The sequence below is a fragment of the Rhinoderma darwinii genome, chromosome 1 (genome assembly GCF_050947455.1).
Source record: "Rhinoderma darwinii isolate aRhiDar2 chromosome 1, aRhiDar2.hap1, whole genome shotgun sequence".
NCBI classification, from domain to species: Eukaryota; Metazoa; Chordata; class Amphibia; order Anura; family Rhinodermatidae; genus Rhinoderma; species Rhinoderma darwinii.
In genome coordinates, this window is record NC_134687.1 from 282,385,000 (window position 1) to 282,398,135 (window position 13,136).

At 39.8% G+C, this 13,136-nt stretch overlaps 1 protein-coding gene across 1 annotated transcript in view; it reads right to left on the reverse strand.

Annotated features, from left to right (window-relative positions):
* Window positions 1–2,904: 2,904 nt before the first annotated feature.
* Window positions 2,905–13,136, reverse strand: part of ELL (elongation factor for RNA polymerase II) — a 110,630-nt gene continuing 100,398 nt past the window's right edge. The window contains exons 9-12 of the mRNA XM_075864498.1: window positions 6,359–6,425; window positions 6,098–6,269; window positions 5,589–5,633; window positions 2,905–3,467 (exon numbers count right to left, since the gene is read on the reverse strand). Coding sequence (XP_075720613.1) covers window positions 3,351–3,467; window positions 5,589–5,633; window positions 6,098–6,269; window positions 6,359–6,425 — 401 coding nt within the window. The 3' untranslated portion in view covers window positions 2,905–3,350. The remainder of the gene's footprint in view (window positions 3,468–5,588; window positions 5,634–6,097; window positions 6,270–6,358; window positions 6,426–13,136) is intronic.

The window sequence follows — 13,136 nt, forward strand, 5'->3', positions numbered from 1 at the left end:
GTCACTGTCCATATATGGACAGAAACGCCAGCGGCTTCTCTAGTCCTGAAGTCCTCGGCCAGAGATGCTCTCGCCAGGGACTCCGTAGACAAAAGCCAGACATCACGGTCCATACAGGGTCAGAATCCCCATGCCAAGTGCTATTTAATGCTCTAAAGGGGGATAACAGCCCTGGGAAATCTTTCAAAGGTATATGTTTAACATATACCGGCGAGGGATTCAATACAGTGGCATCAGTCACACAAACTCCCATGTAAACAAAAAAAAGTACACTGCCGTTCAAAAGTTTAGGGTCACTTAGAAATTTCCTTATTTTTGAAAGAAAAGCACAGTTTTTTTCAATGAAGATAACATTAAATTAATCAGAAATACACTCTATACATTGTTAATGTGCTAAATGACTATTCTAGCTGCAAATGTCTAGTTTTTAATGCAATATCTACATAGGTGTATAGAGGCCCATTTCCAGCAACCATCACTCCAGTGTTCTAATGGTATATTGTGTTTGCTAACTGTGTTAGAAGGCTAATGGATGATTAGAAAACACTTGAAAACCCTTGTGCAATTATGTTAGCACCGCTGTAAACAGTTTTGCTGTTTAGAGGAGCTATAAAACTGACCTTCCTTTGAGCTGGTTGAGAATCTGGAGCATTAGATTTGTGGGTTCGATTAAACTCTCAAAATCGCTAGAAAAAGAGAGCTTTCATGTGAAACTCAACAGTCTATTCTTGTTCTTAGAAATGTAGGCTATTCCATGCGAGAAATTGCCAAGAAACTGAAGATTTCCTACAACGGTGTGTACTACTCCCTTCAGAGGACAGCACACACAAGCTCTAACCAGAGTAGAAAGGGAAGTGGGAGGCCCCGCTGCACAACTGAGCAATAAGACAAGTACATTCGAGTCTCTAGTTAGAGAAATAGACGCCTCACAGGTCCTCAACTGGCCGCTTCATTAAATAGTACCCGTAAAACGCCAGTGTCAACGTCTACAGTGAAGAGCCGACTCCGGGATCCTGGCCTTCAGGGCAGAGTGGCAAAGAAAAAGCCATATCTGAGACTGGCTAATAAAAGGAAAACATTAATATGGGCAAAAGCACACAGACATTGGACAGAGGAAGATTGGAAAAAAAGTGTTATGGACAGACGAATGGAAGTTTGAGGTGTTTGGATCACAAAGAAGAACATTTGTGAGACGCAGAACTGAAAAGATGCTGGAAGAGTGCCTGACGCCATCTGTCAAGCATGGTCGAGGTAATGTGATGGTCTGGGGTTGCTTTGGTGCTGGTAAAGTGGGAGATTTGTACAAGGTAAAAGGGATTTTGAATAAGGAAGGCTATCACTCCATTTTGCAACGCCATACCCTGTGGACAGCGCTTGATTGGAGCCAATTTCATCCTACAACAGGACAATGACCCAAAGCACACCTCCAAATTATGCAAGAACTATTTAGGGAAGAAGCAGGCAGCTGGTATTCTATCAGTAATGGAGTGGCCAGCGCAGTCACACGATCTCAACCCCATAGAGCTGTTGCGGGAGCAGCTTGACCGTATGGTACGCAAGAAGTGCCCATCAAGCCAATCCAACTTGTGGGAGGGCCTTCTGGAAGCATGGGGTGAAATTTGAAGGAGAAAATTATTATTTCAAATAAAAATCATTATTTCTAACCTGGTCAATGTCTTGAATATATTTTCTAGTCATTTTGCAACTCATTTGATAAATATAAGTGTGAGTTTTCATGGAAAACACAAAATTGTCTGGGTGACCCCAAACTTTTGAACGGTAGTGTATACCGTGTAAAATACTTTTTTTTTTCGGTATCCCTCAGGATGGAATACTATAGTATACAACGCAATTACATCCTCCAAAAAGGTACCAGCCTGAAAGAGGCCAAAAGGACACTCTTGCTCTCAGTCAGTTAATGGAGCCCTATTGGACACGATTAGTATGTACGTAGGGAGCTTTCCCAACATGCACACTAAATGTAGGGCCAAATCGTGATGTGATCATAGTGTAAGAAGTGTAGATCATGCACTTATCCTTAACAAATGTGAGGACAACACACAAATAAGAACGTTATCTGCAAATATGAATCCTGGAGCTTCTATATTCGTTGTTTCCCTGAATGGCAAAATTGCCTTATGATGTGATTTATTTTTTTAAACTGGGAAGTAGGTCAGTACATTGCTAGAGAGACCATTCAGAATTCTGAGAATGCTGGGTTCGAGACACTTGGGTGATTGTTACCCATCTTTGATAGAAACAGATGCAAGTAATAAGAAGCTAAATAAAAAGCTAAGCACATATACTTTGCTATAATCAATGTTTAACACTAAATCCGCAGCAATATGCGCATCAAAAACGCACTATTTGCTGCAGATTTCTGTGACAGATTTATCTGCTGTTTTTTTGACATTCCACTGCAAATTTTCTGTTGCAGAAATTCCTTAGCATGTCCTGTGTGTGAGGACATAACCTAAAAGACTTTACCCAACAAGACAACAGGTTTTACTTACAGGTTTTCAGTTGGTAAAAATGTGTGTGATTTGAGCCCGTGCATGTTATGATATCAGACTACCTACTTCATATATTGTGATAGGAGCTTTGGTCATGGGCCCTTTTTGATAGGGTTCAGTAGAGGTGCTCATGGCATAGGTTCTACATCTTAATGGTGTGGTGCTGCTGGATATTTGCTAGTTCATTCTTTTAGTGTAAAGAGAAGGATAACTTTTCACATTAATTCACTGCGGACAGTTAGAAAAGGTGTAAATTATGCACAGGGAAGAAGAATCTCAACCAGATGATACTCCAAGCGCTGGGAGAGTCTACAAGATATGGTGCTCATATACAAAATGCACACGACTTATGAATTCCTACTTAATAGGTCAGAATGACTTACATCAAGTTTTTTTTCTTTTGTTTTTTATTTTTTTATACCTCACAGAGTTTTCAGCATACATTCGACAGTATTAATTGTTTTATTATTGGATTCCAGCAATAATTCAGGAACTAAAAATAGCATATCTTCTTTTGGCATTTGTATATTTCTTATTAGTCCAACCGATGTTAAAAGTGACGAAAAAAAAGGGTAAAGGGCCAAAAAAAAGATATAAAAACTGTATTTATGGAAAAACTTTCTAAACCAAGTGCAGCTTCCACTACTTGGTTTGGCAGGAAAAGAAAATTTAATGAATTCAACCAAAAGGCTGACTGCTCCTTACGGCAAATACTTTCACTGGTGCTGGTCGGAGAAAATATATAACCAGAACATGGATTTAAAATAAAAATAATTAAACAAAAAATAAAATAGTCAAGTACCCAGGTGCAAAGATATTGCTACCTGGATGTGGGCATTAATGCCAAGACTGAAACTGCTGTTGGTCATACTGTGCAATCAGTTTCTTTACGTGAGCCAGTTTATTATGAAGATATTCACATCTGTTCTTTTCTTCACTGTATTTTGGATTTGACTGTAAGGAGGAGAAAATAGTTGTAAGATCAGTAAAAAGTACAAGAACCTTCTTTAAAGGCTATGGAAACCTTCGACATAGGAAAAAGGTTAGTGGTCACCTGGAATGCACTTAAAAAAGTTACACCAAGTTTCAGGTCGTAATCTCCAGTCCTTCATTCATTCTCAGACCCCCTGATATTCAATTTACAAGCTGCTCTAGTGTCAGACCTTTGTCTTGTGGGTATGTCCCTTCCAGTTATACATGCTGGATGTGTGCTCTGACTCCAGGATGCTGCTGCCTTCACTAGCTCTCATGTATTAGCACAACTTTATCTCTACACTGATAACCTGCGTGATTCCCCCTCTGCTTTCCTCCCTAGCTACACTCTGATACAGCCTGGGTTCTCTGCCCTGCCTGAAGACCTGGAAGATTTCCCCCTCTCTACTCTCTCTAATACTAAGAGAAGGGAGGGAGGAGCAGATCACTTCAGTCTATCAGGAGAAATTGACTGATGGATTAAAGTTAGAAGCAGCAGCACAAATAGTTATCTACAAGAGCTGCACAGACTCTACAGTAGCAAGATGGCAAGACATTTTTAATAGAGACTATTTAGAAAGTTGCTCAACTTTGCATTTAGGAAAGCAAATGAACAATAAATAATAATTCAGTACAAAGGTGTCCATTACCTTTAAGACAATGTGTTTATCAATAAATTATCTATACGTTATACAAAATTACATTTCATCTGTGAACTTTTGTATATAGAAAGCAAATCAATGTATGTGTCTCTCTCATTTAAAGAGGCTCTGTCACCAGATTTTGCAACCCCTATCTGCTATTGCAGCAGATAGGCGCTGCAATGTAGATTACAGTAACGTTTTTATTTTTAAAAAACGAGCATTTTTGGCCAAGTTATGACCATTTTCGTATTTATGCAAATGAGGCTTGCAAAAGTACAACTGGGCGTGTTGAAAAGTAAAAGTACAACTGGGCGTGTATTATGTGTGTACATCGGGGCGTGTTTACTACTATTACTAGCTGGGCGTTGTGTATAGAAGTGTCATCCACTTCTCTTCACAACGCCCAGCTTCTGGCAGTGCAGCACTGTGACGTCACTCACAGGTCCTGCATCGTGTCGGCACCAGAGGCTACACTTGATTCTGCAGCAGCATCAGCATTTGCAGGTAAGTAGCTACATCGACTTACCTGCAAACGCCGATGCTGCTGCAGAATCATCTGTAGCCTCTGGTGCCGACACGATGCAGGACCTGTGAGTGACGTCACAGTGCTGCACTGCCAGAAGCTGGGCGTTGTGAAGAGAAGTGGATGACACTTCTATACACAACGCCCAGCTAGTAATAGTAGTAAACACGCCCCGATGTACGCACATAATACACGCCCAGTTGTACTTTTACTTTTCAACACGCCCAGTTGTACTTTTGCAAGCCTCATTTGCATAAATACGAAAATGGTCATAACTTGGCCAAAAATGCTCGTTTTTTAAAAATAAAAACGTTACTGTAATCTACATTGCAGCGCCTATCTGCTGCAATAGCAGATAGGGGTTGCAAAATCTGGTGACAGAGCCTCTTTAACTCTATTGTGGAGCTCTGAACAAGGCTACACAGCTCAGATGCAAAAAGGAGCCAAACAGGACAATTCTATTCACCTTGCAGCAGGATGCAAATAACTACTGTGCAGTGCAACTGTCCAGCCTACTGTGTAGGAAGACATTGCAGGTCACATAATAACATAGGAGATCTAAATAAAGAGAGATACCGTGAAATTCCATTTATCTGGTTTTCGATCATCCAGTCCTAGTGTAAAAACCCAAAGAAATAAGTAAAAACTACAAATTTCACATGAAGACTAAGTAGAGAAAGTCAAGTGGAGACTCCTGATTGAAAAAAAGTAACTGTAAAATATTCATCTATCTCAAGCCTCAATACCATTACAAGTAAATTCTACAAACTTTTTTTAGGACTGTCCATTGTCTAGAATATCAGAGTAAAATAAATATTCTGTATATAAACAAATAGACAGAGACACTCAAACAAACAACTTTTTAGATGGCAAGGTTAAGAATTTTAACAGGTTTTTTGTTTATAAATTAGATGTACAACATAATTTGATACTTACTTTCTTAATTTTACGGTACTCTTGTAAGATTTGATCGTGGATAGTCTACAAAAGCAAAAAAATAAAGTTGTGACAAAATACTGTGAAGTAACACTTTGCTGACCTCTAGTGGTTACATTCTAGTTTACTACCAAGGAGGAGATGAGAGAGGCTTGTTGTGACGACCATCAGCTCTGCATGCAAAGAATGCATGTGCTATGAACAAAGTGTATAGGTTAGTTGTGGGGAATATGGATTCTCCTTCACTAAAACCACTACCACTTGTGAATGTAGTTAGAGGAGTATGTAGGAATTAATCACAATGCCTCCAACATACAGTGTTGACCTAAAGAAAACCTGAACTGTACGAGTTACAGAAGACATACTCCAATGTATTTCTAGCTCTTACTCTAAAGCTGCAGCTCCTTGCAACCATCATTACTCTATGATGTGGCCAAGCCAAATATCACCCTACACAATTGTAAGTGCTTCTCGCTAAAAGTCATGCCATATTGGTCCGTGATGCTTACCTTGTACTCCTCAGACGCCGGGCACAGCTGTTTTAGCTGAGCGTCTAGCTGTGTAAATCTGCTGGTTATCATCTCTATTCTTGCATGTAAATCTCTGTATTCATTATATTCTGCATTGAAGTCATTCTTGTAACTTTGGCGCTGTTCCTGCGATGAGATTGCTGCATATTTCCTAAGAAATTACAAATAAAAAAAGAGGCATCACAATTAAACAGTATAAGTGTAAAAAGATACAATGACAAGGTTTGTTTAAATACTCACAGAATATAATCCGGCATCTCTGATGTAGATGTTGGAATACTGGAATTACTGCATGCCCCATTGAAATCTAAACAGAGTAAAAAAAAAAAATCAAAAAAGTTCTCCCATTAACCAACTAACAAATAACAGCATGAGCTTGATGAGATAATGCCATAACGGATACAAGACCTTATGCAAAAAACAAGGGTGCCTACGATGAAACTCAATCTAAAGCCTGAAAAGAGCTAAGAGCTGTAACATAAAAAAGCAAGAAGCGGTGGGGACATTACAAAAGTGAATAAAAAATAAAAAAAATAGAAGTAGATGATAAGAGATCGCTACATGGATAGGTAGATATGACATGGATAGGTAGATATGACAGATAGAAAAATACTGTATGTCATATCTACCTAACTATAAGATGCAGTGGATTAATAAAACTATTATTATTTATTGCAAAATTACTTATAGTTAGAAAGTGGATATCTAGCTCCCCACCGAAGGTTAATGCTTGGGTAAATAATGTGAAAATTATAATGAAATATGAGAAAATCTATAATCAAGGCAAACACTGTAAAACCTATTGGGGCAGTGGTAAGAATTTTTGTTCTTTTTCTCTTTAGCCAAGATCGGACTAGAGGTGAAGCTCTGTTGGATCTAGTCATTTCTAATAATGCAGAGCTTGTTGGGAATGTCAATGTTCGTGAAAACCTCGGTAACAGTGATCACAATATAGTAACATTTTACCTATACTGTAAAAAACAAACGCAGGCTGGGAGGGCAAAAACACTTAATTTTAAGAAAGCCAATTTCCCCAGGATGAGGGCGGCAATTCAGGATATAGACTGGGAAGAACTAATGTCAAATAATGGGACAAATGATAAATGGGAGATTTTCAAATCTAATTTGGGTAATTATAGTGCAAAATTTATTCCTATAGGTAACCAGTATAAACGACTAAAATTAAACCCCACATGGCTTACACCTTCTGTGAAAGGGGCAATACATGACAAAAAAAGGGCATTTGAAAAAAATACAAATCTGAGGGTACAGCTGTAGCCTTTGTAAATTATAAAGAGCTTAATAAAATCTGTAAAAAGGTAATAAAATCAGCAAAAATACAAAATGAAAGGCAGGTGGCCAAGGATAGTAAAACCAATCCCAAAAAATTCTTCAAGTATATAAATGCAAAAAAGCCAAGGTCTGAACATGTAGGACCCCTAGATAGTGGTAATGGGGAGTTGTTCACAAGGGATCAAGAGAAGGCAGAGTTACTAAATGGGTTCTTCAGCTCTGTATATACAACAGAAGAAGGAGCAGCTGATGTAGCCGATGCCAGTGCTGTTAATAGGTCAGTTGATATACTGACTTGGATGAATGTAGATATGGTCCAAGCTAAATTAAATAAATGTGCACAAGGCCCCGGGACCAGATGGGTTACACCCTAGAGTTCTTAAGGAGCTTAGTTCAGTTATTTATGTCCCCCTCTCCATAATATTTAGAGATACTCTAGTGACTGGTATAGTACCAAGGGACTGGCACAGGGCAAATGTGGTGCCTATTTTCAAAAAGGCCTCTAGGTCTTCCCCGGGTAATTATAGACCAGTAAGCTTAACATCAATTGTGGGGAAAATGTTTGAGGGGATATTGAGGGACTATATACAGGATTATGTCACAAAAAAATTGTCTTATAAGTGACAGCCAGCACGGTTTTACTAAGGACAGAAGTTGTCAAACCAACCTGATTTTTTTTTATGAAGAGGTGAGCAGAAGCCTAGACAGAGGGGCCGCTGTGGATATAGTGTTTTTGGATTTTGCAAAGGCATTGGACACTGTCCCTCATAGACGTCTAATGGGTAAATTAAGGACTATAGGTTTAGATAGTATAGTTTGTAATTGGATTGAGAATTGGTGTACCCCAGGGTTCAGTGCTGGGACCACTATTATTCAACTTATTTATTAATGATATAGAGGATGGGATTAATAGCACTATTTCTATTTTTGCAGATGACACCAAGCTACGTAGTAATGGTCAGTCTATGGAAGATGTTCGTGAATTGCAAGCTGATTTGAACACACAGTGTTTGTGCGTCCACTTGGCAAATGTTTAATGTAGATAAATGTAAAGTTATGCACCTGGGTACGAACAACCTTCATGCATCATATGTCCTAGGGGGAGCTACACTGGGGGAGTCCCTTGAGAAGGATCTGGGTGTACTTGCAAATCAAACTAAATAACAGCATGCAATGTCAATCAGCTGCTTCAAAGGCCAGCAAGATATTGTCGTGTATTAAAAGTGGCAGGGACTCGCGGGACAGGGATGTAATATTACCACTTTACAAAGCGTTAGTGAGGCCTCCTCTAGAATATGCAGTTCAGTTCTGGGCTCCAGTTCATAGAAAGGATGCCCTGGAGTTGGAAAAAATACAAAGAAGAGCAACTAAGCTAATAAGGGGCATGGAGAATCAAAGTTATGAGGAAAGATTAAAAGAATTAAACCTATTTAGCCTTGAAAAAAGACGACTAAGGGGGGACATGATTAAATTATATAAATATATGAATGGCACATACAAAAAATATGGTGAAATCCTGTTTCATGTAAAACCCCCTCAAAAAACAAGGGGGCACTCCCTCCATCTGGAAAAAGAAAGGTTCCACCTGCGGAGGCGACAGGCCTTTACTGTGAGAACAGTGAATTTATGGAATAGCCTACCGCAGGAGCTGGTCACAGCAGGGACAGTAGATGGCTTTAAAAAAGGCTTAGATAATTTCCTAGAACAAAAAAGTATTAGCTCCTATGTGTAGCAAATTTTTTTACTTCCCCTTTCCCATCCCTTGGTTGAACTTGATGGACATGTGTCTTTTTTCAACCGTACAAACTATGTAACTATAACTATGCACCTTATATCCAGGGACCCTTCCATCTGCAACATAAGTTGTCACCACAAGCCCCCCCCCCCCTTCTGTATGTGACAACCGGTAGTTACATTATATTCTGTGAGTAATGGGGTACGGAACACATTGGACCAACTATGGCATCCAAAATTAATCAGCCAATCACCACTATGTCTTGAATAGCACAACATACCACAGTCATTACATGGTTCTCAAAATTTTTAACTAAGCTACTGTTATTGAATTGTGTCTTTGTATTTTTTTCAGTTTAACAAAAATAGAGATTCAATCCAAAAATCGTCCATAGGATTGGGGAAAAAAAAAATTTTTTTTTTTACAGTCATCAAACTAGAAGCCTACAAATTCTAAAATAGTAAAAAGGATGTGTATGAAACTATGAAAAAATAAGCCTGCATGGTCTATGAAAAAAAAATTTGCAAAAATCGCGTCGCTAGCCCAACAAATAAAAACGTTACAGCAGTTTAACAAACACGTGCTAAAGGCCGCCTTTAGCACGTGTTTGTTAAAGAGTCTGTCACCACATTATAAGTGCCGTATCTCCTACATAAGGAGATCGGCGCTGTAATGTAGGTGACAGTAATGTTTTTTATTTTTAAAAAAAACGATCTATTTTTACCACTTTATTAGCGATTTTGGTTTATGCTAATGGTGTTGCTTAATGCCCAAGTGGGCGTATTTTTACTTTTTGACCAAGTGGGCGTTGTATAGAGGAGTGTATGACGCTGACCAACCAGTGTCATGCACTCCTCTCCATTCATTTACACAGCAGCATCTGCAGCCACATACACAGACATTAACGTTAATCAAGTGTCCGGATAATGAATACACATGAAATCCGTACTCTTCTTTTTCTTTGACAATTGTTCGCTGTTTTGGTGTAACTTGGATAATGGATAGCAAGATTGGAGGTTTTCTTCAGTGCACAGTTTGTCATATGTATACACGACTGGAGCCGGAGTTCCAGGGTGAATATCTCTGTGGCAGATGTGAGCATGTTGTTCACCTGGAAGCTCGTATTAGAGATCTGGAGGAGCAGAATGCAACACTGAGGAGGATAGACAATTTTGAGCGGAGCTTGCTGCTCACAGAGCATGCAGTTAGTGGGTTAGAACTGGAGGGTGAAGACATGGGTGAGCAGGATCAGGTAAGTAGCTGGGTTAATGTAGTTAGGGGCAGTAGAAAGGGGTCAAAGACAAGGAAGGCCGATCCGGTTTCTGGCATTCCAAGCAAAATTGCCAGGTTGGGTGATGATGCGAGGGTGTCAGTCTCAGAAAAGGCAGCCCTAGTGGATACTGATCTCCCTAACAGCCGGGAGAACAGCCCAGCTAGTAGTCGGCGGGATGGTAATGCAGGCAAGCCAAGACAATTGATAGTTGTAGGGGATTCTATAATCAGGAAGACGGATAGAATAATTTGTCGCCAAGACCGCCTCAACCGAATGGTTTGCTGTCTCCCTGGTGCCAGGGTTCGGCATGTGGTGGAACGGGTGGACAAATTGCTGGGAGGGGCTGGTGATGATCCAGCTGTCGTGGTCCATGTCGGTACCAACGACAGAATAAATGGTAGGTGGAGGAGCCTTAAGAATAATTTTAAAGAACTAGGCTACAAGCTGAAGGGAAGGACCTCCAAGGTTGTATTCTCAGGAATACTGCCTGTGCCATGCGCATCACAGGAAAGACAGCGGGAGCTTAGGGAGTTAAATGCATGGCTGAAGTCTTGGTGTAGAGGAGAAGGATTTGGGTTCCTAGAGCACTGGGCTGACTTTTCATTGGGGTACAAACTGTATTCTGCAGATGATTTGCACCTAAATGGAAGGGGGTCCGCTGTGCTGGGGGAGAGAATTCTAGCTGGGGTGGCGGAGTATTTAAACTAGGGCTGAGGAGGGAGGTCAATGTAGAAAAAAAAGGGGTAGCCAGGTTAGAGAGGGGTCAGACTATATTGGTGGGGGGAGAAACAGAATGTGGGGAGAGGACTAGACAACAAGATAAGGAGATCCTTTCGTTGCAAAACATCAGTGTAAATAAAAAGGACCGATTAATGTCAAATCACATTTCTGATAATAAAAGTGAAAAACTGACAGGCAAGTTAAAGTGTATGTTCACAAATGCCAGAAGTCTAGCAAGCAAAATGGGGGAGCTGGAGGCCTTGGTACTGGAGGAAAATATAGATATAGTTGGTGTTGCTGAAACATGGCTGGACTCTTCACATGACTGGGCTGTAAATCTACAGGGTTTTACACTTTTTCGTAAAGACAGGACAAATAGGAAAGGTGGTGGTGTATGTCTGTATGTGAAAAGTGATATGAAGGCGAGTGTGAAAGAGACAATAGTGGGTGAAGACTGTGAGGAGGTTGAAACCTTGTGGGTGGAACTAGAAAGGGAGGTAAACACTGAAAAAATTACTTTTGGTGTAATCTATAGACCCCCCAATATAACTGAGGAGATGGAAGGTCAGATATATAAACAGATGGAGCGGGCTGCACAGGCGGGTACTGTAGTGATAATGGGAGATTTTAATTTCCGGGATATTAATTGGTGTCATGGTTCGGCTTCAACTGCAAAGGGGAGACATTTCCTCAACCTGTTGCAGGAAAATTTTATGTGCCAGTTTGTGGAAGACCCGACTAGAGGTGAAGCTCTGTTGGATCTAGTCATTTCTAATAATGCAGATCTTGTTGGGAATGTCAATGTTTGTGAAAACCTCGGTAACAGTGATCATAATATAGTTACATTTTACCTATACTGTAAAAAACAAACGCAGGCTGGGAGGGCAAAAACATTTAATTTTAAGAAAGCCAATTTCCCCAGGATGAGGGCTGCAATTCAGGATATAGACTGGGAAGAACTAATGTCAAATAATGGAACAAATGATAAATGGGAGATTTTCAAATCTACTTTGAGTTATTATAGTGCAAAATTTATTCCTACAGGTAATAAGTATAAACGACTCAAATTAAACCCCACATGGCTTACACCTTCTGTGAAAGGGGCAATACATGACAAAAAAAGGGCATTTAAAAAATACAAATCTGAGGGTACAGCTGTAGCCTTTGTAAAATATAAAGAGCTTAATAAAATCTGTAAAAATGTAATAAAATTAGCAAAAATACAAAATGAAAGGCAGGTGGCCAGGGATAGTAAAACAAATCCTAAAAAATTCTTCAAGTATATAAATGCAAAAAAGCCCAGGTCTGAACATGTAGGACCCCTAGATAATGGTAATGGGGAGTTGATCACAGGGGATCAAGAGAAGGCAGAGTTACTAAATGGGTTCTTTAGCTCTGTATATACAACAGAAGAAAGAGCAGCTGATGTAGCCGGTGCCAGTGCTGTTAATATATCAGTTGATATACTGAATTGGATGAATGTAGAGATGGTCCAAACTAAATTAAATAAAATAAATGTGCACAAGGCTCCGGGACCAGATGGGTTACACCCTAGAATTCTTAAAGAGCTTAGTTCAGTTATTTCTGTCCCCCTTTTCATAATATTCAGAGAATCTCTAGTGACTGGTATAGTGCCAAGGGACTGGCGCAGGGCAAATGTGGTGCCTATTTTCAAAAAGGGCTCTAGGTCTTCCCCGGGTAATTATAGACCAGTAAGCTTAACATCCATCGTGGGGAAAATGTTTGAGGGGCTATTGAGGGACTATATACAGGATTATGTGACAATAAATAGCATTATAAGTGACAGCCAGCACGGTTTTACGAAGGACAGAAGTTGTCAAACTAACCTAATCTGTTTTTATGAAGAGGTGAGCAGAAGTCTAGACAGAGGGGCCGCTGTGGATTTAGTGTTTTTAGACTTTGCAAAGGCATTTGACACTGTCCCCCATAGACGCCTAATGGGTAAATTAAGGACTATAGGTTTAGAAAATATAGTT